This window comes from Gymnoscopelus braueri (assembly GCF_963280865.1).
Source record: "Gymnoscopelus braueri genome assembly, chromosome: 17".
Classification (NCBI taxonomy): Eukaryota; Metazoa; Chordata; class Actinopteri; order Myctophiformes; family Myctophidae; genus Gymnoscopelus; species Gymnoscopelus braueri.
The window spans coordinates 38118629-38140701 of NC_137617.1; the positions used below are offsets into that span (position 1 = coordinate 38118629).

General features: G+C 41.0%; 2 protein-coding genes across 2 annotated transcripts; both read right to left on the reverse strand.

Moving 5' to 3' along the window:
* Positions 1-2756: 2756 nt before the first annotated feature.
* On the reverse strand, positions 2757-11331 carry mmp21 (matrix metallopeptidase 21; the record flags this gene model as incomplete). Its single annotated transcript, XM_080455760.1, has 9 exons — positions 2757-3245; positions 3865-4040; positions 4630-4887; positions 5998-6139; positions 7058-7197; positions 7805-8099; positions 8647-9092; positions 9618-9888; positions 11179-11331. 9 exons carry the CDS (start codon positions 11329-11331, stop codon positions 2940-2942), a joined length of 2187 nt encoding a protein of 728 aa, XP_080311886.1. The 3' UTR covers positions 2757-2939.
* Positions 11332-12085: 754 nt separating this feature from the next.
* uros (uroporphyrinogen III synthase) lies at positions 12086-21786 on the reverse strand. Its single transcript, XM_080454931.1, has 11 exons — positions 21764-21786; positions 19624-19707; positions 18423-18506; positions 18227-18323; positions 16599-16673; positions 14968-15042; positions 14771-14854; positions 14562-14647; positions 14206-14304; positions 13437-13547; positions 12086-12180 (listed from the first exon to the last, which is right to left on the reverse strand). Exons 2-11 carry the CDS (start codon positions 19684-19686, stop codon positions 12112-12114), a joined length of 843 nt encoding a protein of 280 aa, XP_080311057.1. The 5' UTR covers positions 19687-19707; positions 21764-21786; the 3' UTR covers positions 12086-12111.
* Between the last annotated feature and the right edge of the window lie 287 nt (positions 21787-22073).

A 22073-nucleotide genomic window follows, 5' to 3' on the forward strand; every position in this document is an offset into this window, starting at 1 on the left:
TCAAGCGTATCCTATCTGACTTATTCCAAGTTAAATGAACTGAATTAACAAGTTCGCCACATTTCTTTTCAACCAGAGCAGAGCAGCAGCAGCAACGCAGAGTAGCAGCAACGCTTGTTATGCTATGCTCCGTAGTAGAACGGTGTTGTACCGAAAATAGCAGATCTACAAGCTCACAACGTGTCCATCCATCCGTGAGGCAATGTGCAGTTGTAGATCTGCCATTCCTGGAACAGCTGCTCTGGGTTTAGACCAATCAGAACGCACTCTACCTTTCACAGCCTGTCTATTAGTTAACCCTTTACTCCCTTTACACAGACCCCCGGTGTAAAGTAACTAAGTACATTTACTCAAGTACTGTACAATGATTGTGAGCTTGTAGATCGGCTGTTTTCAGAGTATTTCAGTATGCGCCTGTGTGAGTACTCTGTGTCGGTGATTGAAACCGACGGCATAGCCGTTTCAGCCATTCAGTCCAACTTCACTGTAGCCTGTAGAAGCCTTTTCATATGTTTCCTTTATCCTCATCTTGCGCTAATGCACGCAACTGTTGCGCCAGGTTGTATTTTTGTTGTTTCGCATAAGCATGCACCCGTTGTCCGTCAACAACACAGCCAGGCTCTCTCCCCAACTCCCTAGGAAAACGTTGTTTGCGTCTCTACTGGGTTGGGTGCCTCGGAGGCGATAGGGAAACGCCGTTCGCGTGCTCAAACATGTTCATGGACCCCCAGATGTTTATGTATTTGTCCACAGCCCCCCCCCCCATTTATTTTGTGGCAGGGACCCCCCTTCCCTGCGGGGATGGGCGATGTGAAATCGGCGAAAATGTTCTCTGTATGTCTGCCTACAACACAGAGGTGTAAAGTAACTAAGTACATTTACTCAAGTATAATCGTGCATCCGTTGTCCATCAACAACACAGTCGGCGAAATAGGAGAACGCTGTTCGTGTAAAGTAAGTAAGTACATTGACTCAAGTACTTTTCCGCCGTTCGCATAAAGTAAGTAAGTACATTGACTCAAGTACTTTTCTTAAATTGTGTCCTATATATTACTCTGTGTCACGGTGATTGGAACCGACAGCAGGCGTGTGTAGTAGGCATAGAGGCAAGAGGCGTGTCTAGTCCCATAGCTTGGGAGGACGAGGCCGCCCGTTCAGAGTATGGGAAAGTATCCACATTGGCTTAAAGGACAGCCAATGACGTAAATCTGTCGAATACATGTCGAACGCAAATCTGTCAAACGATGACTAGTAGCTCTGCCTCTTCTTAGACCAGCTTTGCAAGCTGGTAAAAAAAATCAGAGGGAGAGAATAGGGTTTGGTAGGCTATATCTTGGTGTATGGGGCAGCCGTAGCCTAATGGTAGAGATGCCTTCTGGTAAATCATGATCACGGTTCACCCCCCAGTCCGCCCAGCAGTAGCGTCCCCAGGAATTACATTTAGGGCAGGCGAGATTCTTTTTGCACCCCCCCCTGGCTTGTTGGATGCGTGACTTTGAGGACATTAAGCACGCAATGACACATTTTCGGGTTATTTGGGTTTTCTAGGGGAGGCGAGATCTTAGTTGGGCAGGCGACCGCCTGTCCTACCTCTACAGTGGGTACGCCACTGCCACCCAGTATAGACGTTTTTGTATTGTGTTTTTAGCTTTTAATTGTGTCTATTCTCTCATCCTCGTTTTAATTATTTTACCCATTGATCTTTTGTGCTGCTGTTCTTCAATTCTTATGGTTTTCATGCTGCTCTTTTACCTTGTCTGTAAAGCACTTTGTAACCTTGTTTGGAAAAGCGTTATACAAATAAATTCATTATCATTATCATTACAATGTCATTCAAATGGGGAAATGTGTGTTCATACTCCAGAACTTCAGAAGCGTCGCATACCAATATCTCCACAGCAACTAAGTTGGTTGTGTATTAACATACAAAACGACAGCTTTGTGTATAGTTGAAGACAGTTTGACCAAGCCAGTGTCTTAATAACTCCTGGGTCCTGGTACAATGCATGGGTGTCCTCAGGCTTGCAGTTGTGTAGTTGGACCAGGACCATAGCTGTGTGCACCTTCTTCTATTTTGTCCAAATGCTTCTGAAAATTGTAACAAATAATGTTCAGATTACATCTATATTCCTCTTTTTACTAAATATTTGTTGTTGATTGTTCTGCCTACTATTTTCTCATAATCCTTGGAGGCTGAAATAAGGTTGTGTGTGCGTGCACAAAAATATCAACAATCAAAGCAATGAAAACACTCATCTACTGCACCATATCAAATATTCATATGTTTGTTTATTTGTTAATTAATTGATTTTATTGGTTTCATTCCTAATCTGTTATGACTTCAAAATGTGCCAAAAGTGTGGCCTGAAGCGCTGGCGTAGCGGTCCAGGCACCTTGGCTCGATGTAGCCTGACAGCATGTCACGGGTTCGACTCCCGATCCCGGTCTTGTCAAATAAAGGCATAAAAGCCCAAAAAAATATATATATATATTCAAAGATTTGCACACATTTTCACGATCAAAGTGTCCTCTCCACAGGGTTTTTGTCCCGAATGGACCGCCGTACTGTTTACATCCTGACTTGGATGACGTCACGGGTGAAATCTCGTCTCGCGAGACTTCCGGAGGGGGGCGCATTCAAGACAAACACCGTGGAGAGTGTTCTGTCATTATGAACGTCAGATCTCTCCAGAAAAAGAAAAAAAAAACTATAAAAAAAACGCGATCTAGCGCATGGAGTTATGAAAACGTTATACTGTACCACTCGTCCTAGGATATAATAACATCATATAAAGGTAAGAAAAAGGCTAGTAAATTCCCCTTTAAAGCAGCTATAGGTATTATAAAAAATGTCAGTACTTTTTCCACCACTGCACCCCATGTCCAAAGCTCAGTAGCATCATCATCATCATCATCATCATCATCCTCCTCCTCCTCCTCTAGCGGGCTACTCTGAGCGCGGTGTCGTGAACGTTACAGATGTCGAACCAGTGCTCGTCCACCACCTTGTGCGGCAGCAGGCCGTTGCGCGGCAGGCGGGGCTGGCGCCAGCGGTCTCGGCTGCCCACCACCTGCCAGAAGCGCGTGTCCTTGATCAGGAAGATGGCGTTGTGCGTGTAGGAGAAGTAGGCGGCGTCCAGGTTGCCGTACGGGTGGTCGCCGCTCACCACGGGAGGGTAGACGTCTCGGATCTTCCTGGGGAAGCCCCTCGCCAGCCGGTTGGCCTTCAGGTCGAACGCGTACACCTGTTTTACACAATAGATAATTTATTCGATAAATTATTATACATATGTGGTGCAACAGGTGAATGCAATTCTCCAGTGGTGGAAAAAGTATTAAAATGTTTTACTTAAGTAAAAGTATCAATGTAGAAATACTCTGTCCGGAATTCAAAATATATATAAGAGTCAAAATACAAAAGTATTGGTACAAAATGTACGTAAAGTACCAACAGTAGAAAGTACTCATTATGCAGAATGTCCCATTTCACAAAGTTTTCAAATGTATACAAAGCTTTTGAAAATAGCCGATCTACAAGCTTGTAGATCGGCTATTTTCAAATGGTCTAGACTCTAAATGTATATGGGCTGAAGCATGTTTTGTAATAATAATCAAAATCTACAAAGTAACTAGTAGCTAAAGTTTTCAAATAATTGTAGTGGAGTAAAAGTACAATATTTGCCTCCATGTAGTGGAGTAGAAGTAAAAGGACAGATTGGAAATACTGATTTGATGTGAGTACTTTTTCCACCACTGGGTGTAAGTAAGTAAAGTAAAAAGTAATAGAGTAATTTCTCCCTATATTCTCCTGTTATTCTTATTGTGTCAAAGTAGGCTCCAGGAGGGAAAATGCAAAGTCCTTACATGAGCGTTTTTGAAGAAGTATAAGCGCGAGTCCCTCCTGTCATAGAGGGCCGTGTCGATGGGACTGGGGACCCCCGGGAAGTCCTCCGAGATGCGCCTGGGGTAGCGGTGGTGTCCCTCAGGGTCCTGTGTGAAGGCCTGGTCATTTTCATTGTCGTATCTCCAGTACCGAGTGCCTGCCCATACAGAGAGCACACACAAAACAAGAGTATATTTAATATATTGTACATGTATGTCAGGGCAGGGTGGGCAACTTTGATGATGGAGAGGGCCACTATATTTCCACTCTCACTCCAGAGGGCCACATTGCATATACTGTACAGAAACCTCTTATCTTTGTAATTTAACCTTTTTCGTAAAATAGCCGATCTACAAGCTCAAAACGCGTCGCAGTGCGACGCGTTTTGAGCTTGTATTTTTTTGAGCTTGTATTTTTTAATTGGAATCCTGATTTTTTTTTGCTATTTTTGAATTGGAATCCTGAAAAGTAACATTTATTTTTTAATTTCAAATGCATTTAGTTATACTTATGTTAACTTTATGAACTTAAATACAAATACATTGGACATAAAAAAGACATAAAAAATGTAATACTAGTCATTAAGCTACTAATACAGACTGAAGTAATTAAAGCGGGTCATGTTTGCATGTTTGGAATTGTAACAGCTGAAATCAATAATATATCAGTATTCCGATATTAACCTGAGGTCCGCATGTGGCCCCCTGGAACCCCACTTTGAGAACCAATGGAACCTATATTATTACCTTTAAAGAAGTAAACGGCGTCTTTGTTGCGGGACCACACGTGGACGTGCGCGTCCACGCCGCCGGCGGGGATGCCGTGCCAGCCGGCCTGCAGGGCCACGGGGTCTCCGTAGCGCGTGCGGTTGTTCCGGTTCTCGTACAGCCAGTACCAGCCGTCCCTCATGAAGTACGTGTTGAAGCGGATCACCACCTCCCCGTAAGGGGTCCTCTCCTTCCTGATCCAGTCGAACACAGCGTTGAACCGGCCTTTACAGCCCCCTGGTTGGTGGAGAAAAAAAAAGAAACAGCAGTGGTTGTAAAGCGTTGGTTCTCATAAGTGGGGTCCGGGGACCCCCAGGGGTCCTTGGGGGGATACCAGGGGGTCCCCAGCAAAATGTGTTTATGTAGCATCACAATAATTTAAAACTTTTATACTTTGGCTATTAAAAAATAGCAGATCTTACATGTTTTGTAATAATAATCAAAATCTACAAAGTAACTAGTAACTAAAGTTTTCAAATACTTGTAGTGGATTAAAAGTACAATATTTGCCTCTGAGATGTAGTGGAGTAGAAGTAAAAGTATTGGAAATTGCAAATACCTCCAGTAAAGTACAAATACCTCAAAATTGTACTTAAGAACAGTACTTGCGTGCGTGCGTGTGTGTCCATCCATTCGTTCACCCCCTTGGCAATAATATGACTTTCAAATGGTGTGATTTATTTTCTTTATTATTTCTTTTAATTACTTTATTAATGTGTTTATACCTTGTTACTTGAGAATCGTTTATATTCCATATTTAGCTCCTGGGGAGTAATTGTTTGTAATGTTGTTGTTGTGTTTATCTGTTTACAAGTTGACTCGTACAGTAACTAATTGCCCCACGTGGGGATTAATGAAGTTGTTTGAAGTTTATCTGCAGGTCAATGTTTACACTCTCGGATATTAAATTAGCACGCACGATATTCGTGTGTGGATGAACATTGAAATGAAAGTGTATGCACACTGTATATGGTGAAACGTCCATATCATAGAAGTGCTTTATGGACTCTCATCACATCAATCTCAACATCACCCCCAGTTTGAATACATTAGGTCACAGACCCCAGTTTGATACTTCTTCTTTTTTTTATCTCGGACCCCAATCTACACTGTTAATTTAACTCTGACAGTGTACTTGAGTGTACAAATGGAACCAAAATGGGTCCAATGGTCCAATTTGGTTCCATTTGTACACTGTCAGAGTTAGACCTGCAAGGATCCATTTAGGTTCCTATCTATCAATCATTTAGTTGGGGGCCAGCCCTGGAACCCCCTCAAGGACCCCTGGGGGTCCCCGGGACCACACAATGACAAGCAGTGATGTAACATGGTGAAACATTTCCATACCATAGAGGTGTTGTATGGACTTGCGGTCCTCCCAGTCCATCTCAAAGCCGGCCTCCTGGGGCAGATAGCTGGGCTGCATTATGGAGCCAGGCCTGTAGATGTGTGGAAGACCCAGGACGTGGCCGATCTCGTGCACCGCCACCTAGTGGATGGGAGAAGAAAAAAAACGTGCTTTCACTGTCAACGACTGAACATTTAAGCGTGGTTTATATACTTGGTTGCCATTTACTAGCTCGCTAGCCTTGTGGTTGGGAGTCAAACAAAAGACTACACAAAATGGTACCCAATGCCTCCTTGCTTGGCACCAGTGTTGATTTCGTCGACTAAAACTTTGACGAAAAATGTTCATCGACTACTTTTTTTCACTGACGAAAACTAAATAAAATGATGACTAAAACTTAGACTAAATATATTGACAATTTCTTCAACGAATAAAAACTAGACTAAATTGTGAGGGGCGAGTGGAGAAGAGATCCTGTAGAACTAAAAGACAAGTCATTTTACGTTTGGTTGCGTCTGGGTGTTGCGAAAATACCAGTTCTACAACCAAATGTAAAATCAACCATTACGACGCCATCAAGGCAACGCCAAACTCGACTAAATCAACTGTAGATTTAGTCGACTATAATCTTATGATATTTAGTCGACTAAAACTAGACTAACAGTAAAACATTTCAGATGACTAAAATATGACTAAAACTAAATGGAATTTGATTCAAAAGACTATGACTAAAACTGAATCACAATTTGCTGTCAAAATCAACACTACTTGGCAGTGAGCAATAAGGGTTGGATTGGGAGTAAGTCCCTGTGACATACTAGTGTCATGTCCAGGGGGTGTACTTGAACATCAACCTGCCTCACGCTATACAGAAACAGGACATAGGCTCCTGACCTATGGGCCACATGGCTTGAGAACGGTTGGTCCCCAAGGCTTACTTACTTACACGTAGCTACGCGCCAGTGTTGCACGCTAAAAGTGTCCGGTCTAAATGGTATAAATCAGGCTTCAGGGTTTCTACTGTGCGTGTCAGTATTAATTCTTTGAAACTGCGCTCACTTTGAGAAGGCTGATCCCACTGCCGGCGTTGGGCGCGGTGAAATGCTCGTCGTCATCAAAGTGTATGTCTCCCAGGAACCAGGCGTGGGCGAACTCTCGCCCGGTGCCGTCGAACCTCTGGTTGCATCCCAGGTGTCTCCCTGTGTGTGTTATACAACCATGAGGAAAAAATGAGTTGTATATCTGGTTAGGTCAGGTATAAATAATGTCTACATGCATCTATAACGTCTACATGCATCACTGTGTCATGCTACACAGGTGTTTAATGTCACACACGCGCGCGCACACACACACACACACACACACACACACACACACACACACACACACACACACACACACACACACACACACACACACACACACACACACACACACACACACACACACACACACACACACACAGTACTTTTACTCCACTACAATTATTTGAAAACTTTAGTTACTAGTTACTTTGTAGATTTTGATTATTATTACAAAACATACAGTACTCACTTCAGCTCTATATACATTTCGGCCATTTTAAAATAGCCGATCTACAAGCTCGCGATGCGACGCATTGTGAGCTTGTAGATCTGCTATTTTCAAAAGATTTTAACACATTTTAAAACTTCCCAATAGTTTTAATACATTTACTGAAGTAAATTTCAATTACCGGACTTTTACTTGCAACAAAGTATTTCTACATTGCAGAATTTATACTTTTACTTAAAGTAAAGAAATGTTAGTACTTTTTCCACCACTGACCTGTGCCGAATCCCAGCCTGATGTCGACCTCCTCCAGAGGCGAGTGCGTGTCCTCCACGAACTCCAGCGGCGACACCTCGCTCCACATGCGGAAGGCCACCCTGAAGATGTACCTCTGGTCGTTGATGGTCAGGTGGCTGCTGTAGCCTTCGCCGATCAGCCTCCACCTCAGCAGCGTCTTGGAGAAGGCCATGTACCCCTCGTGTGGCGTTCCTCCCCCCAGATCTCTCTTCTGCCTGCTTCTGGAGAGCAGCGTGGCCAGGTGGCGTTTCTTCCGTTCCGCTACGTCGTTGCCCTGTTCCATGTTGAACAATGTTCACACATTTTCAAATATAGATATAATATAGAATAAACATAAAAAATATATATAAAAAATAAATGAAAAAAAGTTGTGGAAAAATCATGGCTCCCTCAGGCATTAGAATGTTTTTTTAATGCGTGAGGGGGCCATGATTTTTCCATTACTTTTTCCATTTATGTTTTATATTTGTTTTTAATGTTTATTTTATTTGAAAGTGAAATATCCCTTTGATATAGAAAAAAGCAGAAATAGCAGATCTACAAACATATTAAAAAAAGCAGAAATAGCAGATCTACAAGCGCACAGATCTACAAGCTTGTAGATCAGACATTTCTGCTTTTTTTTTTACATGTATAAAATGATTAAATATGTCATTAAGTTATTTGTATACTTCAGTTATTTCTCATATCGGCTCTGTGCAATTCTTTATTACGAAACCTAAAAGGCTTCATAATATGTTCCAACGTTCAATGGCCAAACACACAATTAAATTGTTAAATCGCAATTATTTTTAATAAATTTGTAGTGGTGACAGCCCTACCTGGCTCTTGTCCGCGGCGCCCCCGTTTCCCAAGCGAGTGTCGTTGCTGCCGTCGGACGCGTTTACGGAAGTAGTATTAAAATCCAGATCAAACGAGTAGAAGTCCTCGGTGTTGTTGTTCTCGCCAGTGTTGTTGGAAAAGCCGTCGGGGAGCGTGCCGTCGGTGTCGTTAAAACTGAACACGCCGCCGTACTCGGACGAGTTCTTAGCGACGCCGAAAGAAGTGTCTCCGACTGCATCGTTCTCAGTGTTGTCGTTACCGACGGCCTCGTTAAAAGTGTCACCGTCACCGAGAGTGGTTTCGTTATCCGAGGCGTTAGCGTTTGATATCGCGACGTTCTCGAGTTCGGCGTGGAGCGCCACGTGGGAGCTCAGTTCGCTCTCTTTGTCGGGGACCCCGCACCTGGGTTTATTCATGGCAGCTTTGGTGGCATCGTCCAATACACCTGTGTGACAGTGGTGGGAAAAAAGGTACTCACATTGTTTACTTAAGTAAAAGTATCAATTACTGCAATGTAGAAATACTCTGAAGTCCCCGAATTCAAAATTTACTTGAGTAAAATGTACAAAAGTATTGGTGTCAAAATGCGCTTAAAGTATCAAAAGTAGAAAGTACTCATTGTGCAGAATGTCCCATTTAACATATTTTCAAATGTATAAAGATCTTTTGAAAATAGCAGATCTACAAGCCCACAAGTGAGCTTGTAGATCGGCAATTTTCAAATGGCCAAAATGTATATTAAGTAAAAAAGTACTGTTACCTTTTTAATTTGTAATAATAATCAAAATCTACAACGTAACTAAAGTTTTCTTATAATTGTAGAGGTAAAAGTACAATATTTTCCTCTGAGATGTAGTGGAGTAGAAGTAAGAGTACTGAAAATTGGAAATACTCCAGTAAAGTAAAAAATACCTAAAAAACTTAAATACAGTACTTGAGTAAATGTACTTCGTTACTTTACACCACTGACCTGTGACGGGCAGACCCGACACGCTCTGGAACTCCTCGAGCGCCCATATAAACTCTTGCGTTTGTGTTGAACTGCTGGCGGTCTCGTCTCCGCCATCCTCCTCCTCTTCCTCGCCGCCTCTGGAATGAGAAACCGAGGCCTCCTCCAGGATCTCCACGTGGAAGTTATTGTCTCCCATGAAGTCATCGTCGCCGAAGGACGTGTCGGATTCGTGAAACTGGATCTCCTCCCAGTCCACCGCCTTGATGAAACCGTATCTAGAAAGAAATAACTAAAAACGGGATACAGTTTAGATTAAGGTTAAAGGTGGGGTAAGTGATTTTCTTTGGTTAAAATAAGTGTTAAATAGCTCTATATTCTGAAAGTACTCATTACTATAGAGTGTTTGTTCAGTAACAGGAGTCTCCATGTCTCTCCAGCTCTTTATTAAACAGAAAATGCACTTTCAGGTCGGTATACCCATTTTATCCAATCAGGATAGAAAACTCAGACAGGATACAGATTAAACAAGTTAAACTGGAAGTGATGGCACAAATAAATGAGCTGAACAAAATGGAACTGGAACACCCTCTCCTGATTGGCTGATATGTTGTCACCTACCTGAAAATGTATTTTCTGTTTATTAAAGAGCTGGAGAGACGGGGAGACTCCTGTTACTGTACAAACACTCTAGCAATGATTACTATCAGAATAGTGCTTTAACATTTTAACAAAAAACGTTTCATTTTAACCAAACATTATCACTTACCTTACCTTTAATGACACAAAGCTATATAGTGAGGTTTTTCCACTATAATTACATGTCTCCAGCTCAGATGTGCTCCAAGGGAATGCATGCATATCCGAAATATTACACCTTACATTAATATAACAATAAAGGTAACAAAATGAGAAAAAGTAGCCTTTATCCACATTTATTTACTTCCCAAGATGATTTTAATAGTAATAATGACTTTATTTATATAGCTCCTTTCTAAACATAAGTCACAAAGTGCTGCACAGAGAAGTTACACATTGTACAAGTACACATTGTACAAGTACACATTGTACAAGTACAGTGTACAAGTACAAGTAATCTCCAGGTCAGATGGATATCAGTACTATCTTTTCTCAAGCTCAGATGAGAAAAGATATGGGAGCCACAAGGATACAGGCGAGAGTGCAACACTAGATCAGGTGATTTTTTTTACTATATATTCAAAAATAGCAGATATACAAGATCTACAAGCTCATAGCGCGGCACTCATGCCGCGCTATGAGCTTGACAGCAAAACTGTTAGGATTTAGAAGACATTTGTAGAATCCCCAGAAGCAAAAGATTTGAGTTACAAATGTTCGCATAAATATAAATACATAGATTCAGAGATTTGCACAAATTTGCATGATTTAAAAAAAACAATAGCAGCTCTACAAGCTCATAGCGTGGCACTCAGTGCCGCACTATGAGTTTGCAAATGTGCTATTTTTGAATAGCCAAAGAAATCTAAAGTGACAGAGATGCGTTCCCGGATCGAATGGGTTTATCAAAACACTTAAATTGTAAATGGAGACGATTGGTTACCTCTGCTGCGTACTTGTCTGCGATCAGCTCTGCTCGGTGGGAGGCAGGAATCTGCACGTCGGAATGATCCCGACTGTGGAAGAGTCTCTCCGCATCAGCCAAGCTAATGCTCGTCAAAAAGAAGAGGTTTATCAGCTGGATAGTAGTCAGCATCGTGCCTGTCGGTCGAGTCCCTTTAGACTAACAGTATGTACAATACAAGATGGAATGGAAAGTGAGAAGAAGCAACATTGCTTTTATAGAGAGCCAGAGTGTCGCCACACCCCTCTAATAAAAGGTGTGGAGGTAGGTGAGCCCACTTTCTGCACCCTGGTGCGATACCAGTGGTGGAAAAAGTACTCTCATTCTTTACTTAAGTAAAAGTATTGATCTGGAATTCAAAATGTACTTGAGTAAAAGTACTAAAGTATTGGCATCAAAATGTACTTAAAAGTCCCAAAAGTAGAAAGAACTCATTATGCAGAATGTCCCATTTCACAAGTTTTCAAACGTATAAAAATCTTTTGAAAATAGCAGATCTACAAGCTCATTGTGAGCTTGTAGATCGGCTATTTTCAAATGGCCGAAATGTATATAGGGCTGAAGTGGTTAATGTGTGTTTTGTAATAATCTACAAAGTAACTAGTGATTAAAGTTTTCAAATAATTGTAGTGGAGTAAAGAGTACAATATTTGCCTCTGAGATGTAGTGGAGTAGAAGTTAAAGTGTTGGAAACTGGAAATACTCAAGCAAAATTGTACTCAAGTACAGTACTTGAGTAAATGTACTTAGTTACTTTCCACCACTGTGTGATACATGGTCAAGAGTCTTGTCTTTTACAGCATGCAGGTTTCTGACATTGACTTGAATTGTATGTATGTGTTATAAAACGCTCTACTGGCTGCGAGTGCGTCCGTGTTGTTTTTACAGCAGACCTCACTTTCATGTGGACAATCAAAGTGGTTTGGGACGGCCATGCGACCCCTGCCAACACCCGTTTGCAAAGGCCTTCTTCCACTCTGTCTAACAGAAAACGACAATTAAGCACCAATCAAACCCTCTTTATCGTAGACATTTATTTAATAAAAATACAGTTTAGGCAACATTTTTTCTTAACCAAACTCAACAGAAAATGGTAATACACATCCAGCACATGGAACTTTCATGAGATAACACACCTTCAAAATACACAATCCAAACGGCTGCAAAACATAATTACAACGCAATAAATTAAGGGATCCAATAAATTACATAGCGGTGCGTAGTCTACGTACTGACACAGTGACACACACACGCACACGCACACACACACACACGTATAATACATAGGAAGGACTTAAATGTTGTAGATTGAGGGTTATCGTAGAACCTTAGCTTAAATGTTGTAGATTGTGGGTTACATTTAAGAATCTTCGCTTGACCCTTTGAGAACGGGAAAGCATCTGTGTCTTTGGCTATTGAAAAATAGCAGATATACAAGCTTGTAGATCTGCAACAAAAAAAAGCATCGCGAAAATCTGTGCAAATCTTTGAATAAATATATTTTCATTTCATTTTTAACTCAAATCTTTGTTTCTGGAGGTCCCTGGAACAAAATAATTTACAAAATGTTCGCTTTAAAAGAAGACATACTTAACTCTTCAACTGCCAGAGTACATAGGCCTACAACTAAATGCTGCCAGCGATTTTTCAATTTTCTATCGAATATTTAACTCCAGTATGATCGAACCCCTGATGGTTGCTAATCGCGGAGGGTTTCACTGTGCTTCCACAAAAAAAAGAAATGTCATCGCGACCTCCCGTTCGCTTGTTATACGCCGTTAAAAATAGCATGTTTCGGCAAAAAAACATCACAAAAAATAAAAAACACACCGGAGCCGATACAGGATTTTTAAGTAATAAGTTAACCAGGAAGTGAATGGATCAAGGACTTTTTGGACGGACCTTTTAGACAAAGTATTATATATAATTGTGACGTTAATTGTTTTTTGCCTAAATAAAATATTCAATCAATCAAGCAGTATATCTTTGGATCACGTTATCTCCTGGTTCTGTGTGAAGAAAAACAAAATAAAACTGCAGAATTCGAGTTAACTCGTCCATGGCAGGCAAAGAGTTAAGAAAACAGCTGATCTACAAGCTCATAGCGCGGCACTCGGTGCCGCGCTATGAGCTTGTATATCTGCTATTTTTGAATAGCCAAAGAAATCTTAAAATGACACTTGCGGCGGGTCTTAATGGATTAATTGTTTGTAGATTGTGGGTTATTGTTGTAGAACCTTGGCTATGCCTGCAGCCAGGTGTTCAGCGGTGGGCTTCTCTGCAGAACAGCTAACACTCAGGCCTTCTGCTGCCATGGCTTCTGCTGTGGTCGGTCCTATGGCTGCAAACTGGACAACAAAAAAGACACGCACACAAAAAAATAATATTTAAACTACATGAACCCTAGCATCCCTCTTCTGGGCATGTCACATTAGGCGAACATTAATGGGATAGTTCACCCCAAAATCGATAACATTTTTCTATCAATCAGTCACTCCATGGAGACTTGACTTTTTTTTGTTTCTGTTGCATTCCTAAGCGAATAATTTGATGACCAGCGGACCGGTAGGAGATACAAAGGAGACTCTTTGTGTCGCCTACCACGGAACCACTGCCGGTCATCAAAATTATTGGATGAATGAATGAACTCAAAAAAGTCATTTTGGGGGCAATCTGGGAACCCAGAGCCAAGATGAGAATGAAAAACAGCGCCCTCTGCTGTTTGTACTTAACGCAGAGCAGAATCTGTTCTTGAGAGATTATTTTGGGGGTGAACTATCACGTTAAGCAAAAATAGGCAAATAGGCTTGTGGACACGCTATTTTCAGCATAGCAATTTGGTGAAGAGGGGGAAAAAAAGGAGGGGACCGAGTATAGACCTCTGGGCACCCCGCTATGACGTATACCGTATATGAAGTGGTTAAAGTTAGCATAACTCTAAAGAGCACTGAAAAGCAGGTCAGTGAAATGATGATGATGATGATGAGTTTGCCCATTCAGAAGTACCTTAACTTGACTGAGCTGGTCACCCGACAGCCTCCGCACAATCTCCAGGCAAAACTTGACTCCTGACGGGCTGAAGAAAGCTACGCAGGCCGGAGTGCCCTGTGAATACATGAGACAAATTAGCCTGGTCCTGCAGTATCAATAAGGGAACAGTTATAGTCTAGACTCGAACCCGCGACACGCTGTCAGGCTACACGGAACCTGGTGACGCTACGCCAGCGGTCCAGGCCTGCTAGTTCTATTTTAACACGTTCTTTCTGTCCAACGCTTGGGAACTTATTGCATGCATGTGTGTGCCTTTGTTAAACTTTTTTTTTGCATCAATCAGTAATAATCTAGTCATGTGACATAGGTACCTGTTCTGTGAAATGGTTCTTCACATTCCTCTCCAGATCTGGATGCTCAGAGGTTTGATAGACAGTCAGTGTCTCCAGGGACACTCCTGAAACAAAGAAAACCCCAATCCCACGGGGAGCATAATTACCATCTTCTCATAATTAGTGCGAGGCCGGTGGGAATTTTGTCACCTTGAGTTTTAATTTTGGAGGAGAAGGAAAATGCTTACCATTTTCCCTCAAAGCCGTGGGCAGGACTTCTCTTTTGATTGAACCACAGGGGAAGAAGAGTGGTAAAATATTTGTGTCCTCTCCTGAAGATGAGAATTTCAGTTATGAGGGCGTATTATCATCGGGTCAATAACACACTTTTATCATCTATTATCGTAACTTATATTTGACAGTGGTAGGAAAAAAAAGTACGTACGTTCGAGGATGAGGCGCGAAAGAACATCCGCTGTCCCAGTATCCTCTCCCAAAGGATTCAGACCTAGATTCTGCACTGTGAAAGATACAGTAACACACACAACGAGTCATTGTACAGTACAGTGTGTGTGTGTGTGTGTGTGTGTGTGTGTGTGTGTGTGTGTGTGTGTGTGTGTGTGTGTGTGTGTGTGTGTGTGTGTGTGTGTGTGTGTGTGTGTGTGTGTGTGTGTGTGTGTGTGTGTGTGTGTGTGTGTGTTTGTGTGTGTCTGTTTGTGTTCAGAATCAGGGATAATGTCTTGTGCAGCCAGGCAGCCAGTAGGACAAGGAAGGCCTTTTTTTTTTTTTACTTTCAAGAACTTTCAATTTATACGTGCAAGTCATTGTCAGATTGGGCTGAGACTTTGGGGGTAACTTGACGTCATAGACTGGCCACATGCCGTTATTAAACCTCACTTTTAACCATATGAACCCTAGCGTCACTATTTTGGGGTGAACATTCTGTTAAGAAAGCTGATCAAGCTCACAACACGTCGCAACGCACTGTGAGCTTGGAGTTTGGCTATTTTTGGCAAAGATAATTGGTGTAGAGTGGAGGGAAAAAAAGCCTAGTATAGAACCTTGACTCAACTAAGTATATATGGTTTAAGTCGGTGGTTTTCAACCATTTTCATATCAAGGTCCATTATTTATTTGGCATTTGAGCCACTGACCACCGTTTGATGAGATTTAGCCTCTCAGACTCAAAACTTTGAATATTTTGTTGCCGTTGGATAAGATTTTGTCCACAATTCCATGTTGTATTGATGTTGGTACCAATAGGAGAGATAACAGGCAAACGTTGAACAAAATTCAAAACAATTCTTCTGCATTCTCTAATTGTGTAGACTTCTTGTAAATTAAGTAATGCGGACGTTGAACAATAATGTAACTCTTGAGAGCGTAAAATGAAACCAAATGGACCCGTAAGGGTCCATTTGGTTACCAACTCTCCATTTAGCTGGGGACCACCTGAAACCCCTTCAAGGACCACTGGTGGTCCCCGGACCACTGGTTGAGAAACACTGGTTTAAAGTGGTTAAGCAATAACAAATGGGTACGAAAGGAAGCCTTGTCAAAGAGAGGCCTATAGTTGTCTCTTGGCTTGGAGGAACAGGGGGGGGGGGGGGTGAAGTACATAAACACCAAACACCTTGGGTCTGTATCACAGCAAACTGTCACTTGTGTTCAGCCCAGATCCTGTTGACTGAGTGCGGTGGGTCACATCAATTGACAGCTCTCTGTGACCGCCAGGTGTTTGCCACAAAGAACACAGTATCGTTCACCATGCAACAAACTGGAGAATTTAAATTAACCCAATAAGACAGGCAACGCATCCGTGTAACCACTTTATCCATTATTTTATACTTTGGCTTTTCAAAAATAGCAGATACACAAGCTCATAATGCAGCACTCGAGCTTGAAGATCTGCTATTTTTGAAAAATCTTGACCATTTGTGCAAGCTCATAGCGCGGCTATGAGCTTGTATATCTGCTATTTTTGAATAGCCAAAGAAATCTAAAAATGACACAGATTCTTTCCCGGTCTAAATGGGTTAAATTAAAACAAGTAAATGCTGCCTACATTACTCTCACCTAATGCTGCGGTTGCCCTCCCGACCACGTAGACGGACTTGGAATTCCATTTCTCTTTCACAGAATTGTTCCACTCTGAAAGTGTTTTGGAAATATCGAGTTAAGTTCTAAAACGTATTTTATTTCTTCAACAATATGTTTATTGATTTTTTCCTTTTTCCACAAAATATTTCAACATTACATTACATACATAACAGAAAGCAAAATGGACAGGTACAGTTAAACATTACAAGACAATCACTAAAAAACAAAAGAATAACACACAATGACATCAGCACTATATACTCCTCTCCAGATGCTTCCATTAAATGTGACAGATTATTGTTTTCCATGTACTGTATAAAACAACCCCACACCTCCTGAAACATCTCTTGTTTGTCCTTAATGATAATATACGTGATTTTCTCCAGAGGTAGACATAAAGACAGTTCCCTGAACAACGCTTGGTTTGTCCGGCCTCTTCCAGGTCAATGCTAGTTCAAATAATTTTAGTGTGTTCGACATCATCATTATTTCAAGTTTCAATCAGGCAAGAAAGGTCGGAGACAGAGGTGATAAAGGGTGTATTTCTACATAGTCCAGTGGTTGAGGCCACCACCCGACTGACATCTGATATTCGGCCATTTTCACCTCCAAACTCCAAGCACTTTGGCTTCTTCTCCTGGACATGTTTTAGAAGGTGAATTCACTCTGTTGCCATCAGGGCGTCGTTACGTTTTACGCGCTTGTAAAACTAACCGCCATGTTAAATTGTCATCCCATGGGCAATAGATCTGCTATTTTTTTTTTTATTGTGCAAAATTTGCGCAAATCTTTGAATACATATATATATTTTTAAAGCAAACATTTGTAACTCAAATCTTTGCTTCTGGGGGTCCCTGGAACTAAATATTTTGAGATGGGGGGCCAAACACCTATCATTTTGCGGGGTCCTTGGCATGAAAAGGTTTGAGCACCGCTGATATCATAGCAAATTTTTTTCAGAAACCTGTTAGGATTTAGAAGACATTTGTAGCTGCGTTCCCGGATTGAAAGTGGGTTAAACTGGCACAATGATTTTATTTCTTCTTCTTCTTCTTTTCATTAGGCTCTCTGGCACCGCCTAGTGGCCACGGAGCCACTTTGAAAGGCTATGTGTGTACCAGTGGTGTAAAGTAACTAAGTACATTTACTCAAGTACTATACTGTACTACAATTTTGAGGTATTTTTTACTTTACTGGAGTATGTCCAATTTTCTGTACTTTTACTTCTATTCCACTACATCTCAGAGACAAATATTGTACTTTTACTCCACTACAATTATTTGAAAACTTTAGTTACTAGTTACTTTGCAGATATAAATTATTATATTATAATAAAACATAACCACTTTAGCCCTATTTTATACATAGGCTAATTGAAAATATCTGCAAGCTCACAACGCGTCGCATCGCTATTTTCAAACATTTTAGTACTTTTACTTTTGGTACTTAAAGTACATTTTGAAACCAATACTTTTGTACTTTTACTCAAGTAAATTTTGAATTCCGGACTTATACTTGTAACAGAGTACTTCTACATTGCGGTATTGATACTACTACTTAAGTAAAATATCTGAGTACTTTTTCCACCACTACTGTGTACTAACCTTCTCTTCGTTCCTCTGTCTGTAGGCACATGGCGACGGCCTCCACGGCTCTAGGACTGGTAAAGACCAGTCCTCCATGTTTGTCTGGTTGAAAGAGCTGCAGGGGAGAGCAGAGACACAAACTCGTCATAATAACAACTGCAACGACACACGGAAGCCACACTTTATGTACTACTTTCATTATTAATTTACTTACCTTATCTGACAAGGTGTTTAATGAGACAAACTTGAAAGACAGCACAGGAATTAAAGTTGCTTTGTGCCCATGGGATGCCAACTCCTGTGGAAGTAAAAATGATACATGCATGTCAACTGTCTGCTGTGCAATAACTTAAGGTAGGGTAAGTGATTAAATAGCTATATATTCTGATAGTACTCAATTGCTATAGAGTGAAAATGCATTTTCAGGTCGGGATACCAATTTTATCCAATAAGGATAGAGAACTCAGACAGGATACAGATTAAACAAGTGAAATTGGAAGTGATGGCACAAAGAAACTAGCAGACAAAATTGGAACACTATAGAAATGAGGCTGATAAATGGGTACTCTCTCTTGATTGACCGAAAACCCACCTGAAAATGTACAGTATTTTCTGTTTATAGAAGAGCTGGAGAGCCGGGGAGACCCCTGTTACTGAACAAACACTCTCTAAATCAGTGGTTTTCAACCTTTTTCATGCCAACCCCTAAATTGATATACATTTGGCCGCGCCCGCGGACCCCCATCTGAAATGTTTTGTGCCAAGGACCCCCAGAAGAGAAGATTTGTGTTTAAAAAAAATGCTAAATTCTACAAAATTCTTCAAACACTTTCAAGATTTTTCGAAAATGTTCAAAAATAGCAGATCTACAAGCTTGTGACGCGCTGCGTTTGTATATCTGCTATTTTTGAATAGCCAACGTATACATTATGGATATGGGGTGAAAATAAATTAACTGCTAGGGACCCCCTGGAACCCCCTCAAGGACCACTGGTGGTCCCCAGACCACTGGTTGAGAACCACTGCTCTAAAGCAATGATTACTATCATAAAATAGTGCTTTAACCTTTTAACAAAAACACTTTTTGTTTTAACCAAAACATATCACTTACCCAACCTTTAACACAGCGCCCTCCTCAATATTAGGAACAAACACACATCTTTTATTATTTGACTGTGTCATCAAACAATGCATCTGTGGCTAACCACTTTAAACCACTGTGTCCCTATTTTGGATTATGTCACTATTGTTACTATTGTTTCTAAACTTTAAAAAAAAAAGTGGAATGCTGAAAATAGCACATTTAAAAGCTCACACACCATATCACGGTGCCAAGTGTTGTGAGCTTATAGATCTGCTATTTTGACATGACACAAATAATACAATGAAGTATTAAACAGATTATCAGCTTTTACCTTGATGTAAGGGTCAGGGCCTGAGTTTCCCTCTTTTGGCTCTTTCAGAAGCAGGACATGCATGTTGATAGAGGTTGTTGATCACTACAGAAATAGAATAGAATTACAATCCAATAGTGCTGGAAAAATGAAGTGAATGATTCAAATGCATGTCAAGAAAAGGAGGATAGAGGGTGTGAATGAGTATAGCAAGAAAACTACACACCCAACTGTCATGTGCAACTTACTGATAACAATGTGGCTGCCCTGTGATAAACAATTATTCTGTAACTGAGTTATACGACTTAATTATTATTATTATATTATAATTATTATCACCATCACCAATATGTTAATAATAAACTTTATTTTTTATAGCCCATTTCATACAAAACATGCAACTCAAATTGCTTAAAGTGATTCAAAAATAAAAACAGGAAAACAGATTAAAAGGAAGCAAGCGAGAAAAATAGAGTGCTTTGCATTAAAATAGTTAAAATGATCAGGCCTGTTAAAACTGATAATCGGCTGACTCGTTAACCAGATCCAAAGGCACTTCGAGAATATGCTTTTAGGCTGTGCTAACCAACTATTACTGGATTCTCTTTGATGCTTCTCGTCCTTGTATATGCGATCCGTGATTAACTGGTTTGTAAGGCCAGCTAATCGTCCTGGTACTCTGGAGAGAGTTAAGATGATCTTCGATCGTCGCTGAGGACACTGGTTTAACCAGGGCATCCAGAGTATTTTATACTGTTGGCGGTGGCCCCTGATGTCACTACGGTGACGTCAAGTAGTGTCAGGCATATCCATATATGGAGCGGCTATGTCAGTTATGCCCAAATATGGGACCATGACGTCAGTCCTGTGACGGTTATGTCTATATATGGAGTTTCTGGGAAGGGTTCACTGATGTCAGACTCCGTATCTATGACACGTTTAGGTCTCTATGACGACTTAGTAGGTCGATTGTCTCCATCTATGGGGATCTCCATATATAGGCTAGTGCTGGCAAATATGCCCTGAATGTTTTCTACAAGGCCTATAGTCCATAATCAATCAATCAAAAATAATAAAAAATTACAAATAATGCCTTAAAATTGTGAAAATATTTGCTATAGAAAGGCGAGGATAAAGAAAATATATTGTGTAATTTAAAGATTTCAACATAACCTTCCTCTCTAAGCTCTTTAGGTAAAGGTGTTCCATACTTGGGACATTGTAATAGGCGCATGAGTGAAGAAACCTGGGTAGGAAAGGTTAGCCTAAATCCCTAAATAATCTAGCAAGTAGTAGTACCAAGCCTGCAGGAGACATGTGGTTCTCAAACTTTTTCATGTCAAGGACCCCCGAAATTGACACTTATTAGCCCGCGGACCCCCATTTAAAAAGATATGCCAAGGACCCCCATAAGAGAATACTTTTACATTTTAATTTCAAGGACCCCCAGTTTGACATGCATTAGGCTACGGACCATTTAATGGCATTTCTATCTCTGGGACTCCAATTTATATTGTAAAAGCAATGTTAATTTAACTCTGAGAGTCTCAGAGTTACAGACTCATAAGGGTCCATGTATTGGTGCTCGACTACCTATCATTTAGCTGGGGACCCCCTGGAACTCCCTCAAGGACCCCTGGGGGTCCCTGGACCCCACTTTGAGAACCAATGACATAGGGCCCGTGAAGGAACATTGAAGCTTATATAGTGGTTGGTTGGAGCTGCAGTAAGCCTTGATACAAGACCTGTCATATTATATATTAATATTATTAGAACCAGCAGCTGAGCCATTGTAAATGTACATAATAAGCATTATGTTGGCCATTCCTCTAGTGGTTCTCAACCAGTGGCTCGGGGACCACCAAAGCACAAAACATTTGCAGATGGGGGTCCGCGGCCAAATGTATATCAATTGAGGGGGTCCTTGGCATGAAAAGGGTTGAAAACCACTGCTTACAGTCTGTTGTTTACATTATAAATGGGGAAGTGGCGAGAACTACAGCTGATCTCCTACATTTGCCCAATTTAATGTCACCACGGGACGACAACAACACAGTACAAACATAATCGTTTTATTAAGCCTATAAGTGACATGCATTGCTCAAAACAATCCCCCAAAAATAACCAATATAAAGAGGAATCTTGCATGTAAACACTGTACCTCCACATCCCACAGTCGATCCATTCCACTACTAACTACAATCAAGAAGGGGGGGTGTCGTTGAGACTTATCTTATAGCTTATTGGCCATATTTCAAATTATACAAACTAAATGCTAAATAATAGCTAATGCTATAATTCATTGTTCATTGTCACACAAGCATTAGCGTTTCTGGCCGTTCATGATAATTTATTTACGATCTAAAAACATGTCCTCGCTTTTTATCCCAAATGGTTTATTCCATTCGATCGACGTGAAACCTGTGTGTGAAACTGAGCGGCCATTTTGGCTCCGACGGTTATCAGTGCTG

Coding starts and splice junctions, on each gene's coding strand:
- uros (XM_080454931.1), bottom strand. CDS start 19,686: ATGCATGTCCTGCTTCTGAAAGAGCCAAAAGAGGGAAACTCAGGCCCT. Junction 16,674..18,226: donor GACAGAGGAACGAAGAGAAG/GTTAGTACACAG, acceptor AAACACTTTCAG/AGTGGAACAATTCTGTGAAA. Junction 14,305..14,561: donor AGAACCATTTCACAGAACAG/GTACCTATGTCA, acceptor ATGTATTCACAG/GGCACTCCGGCCTGCGTAGC.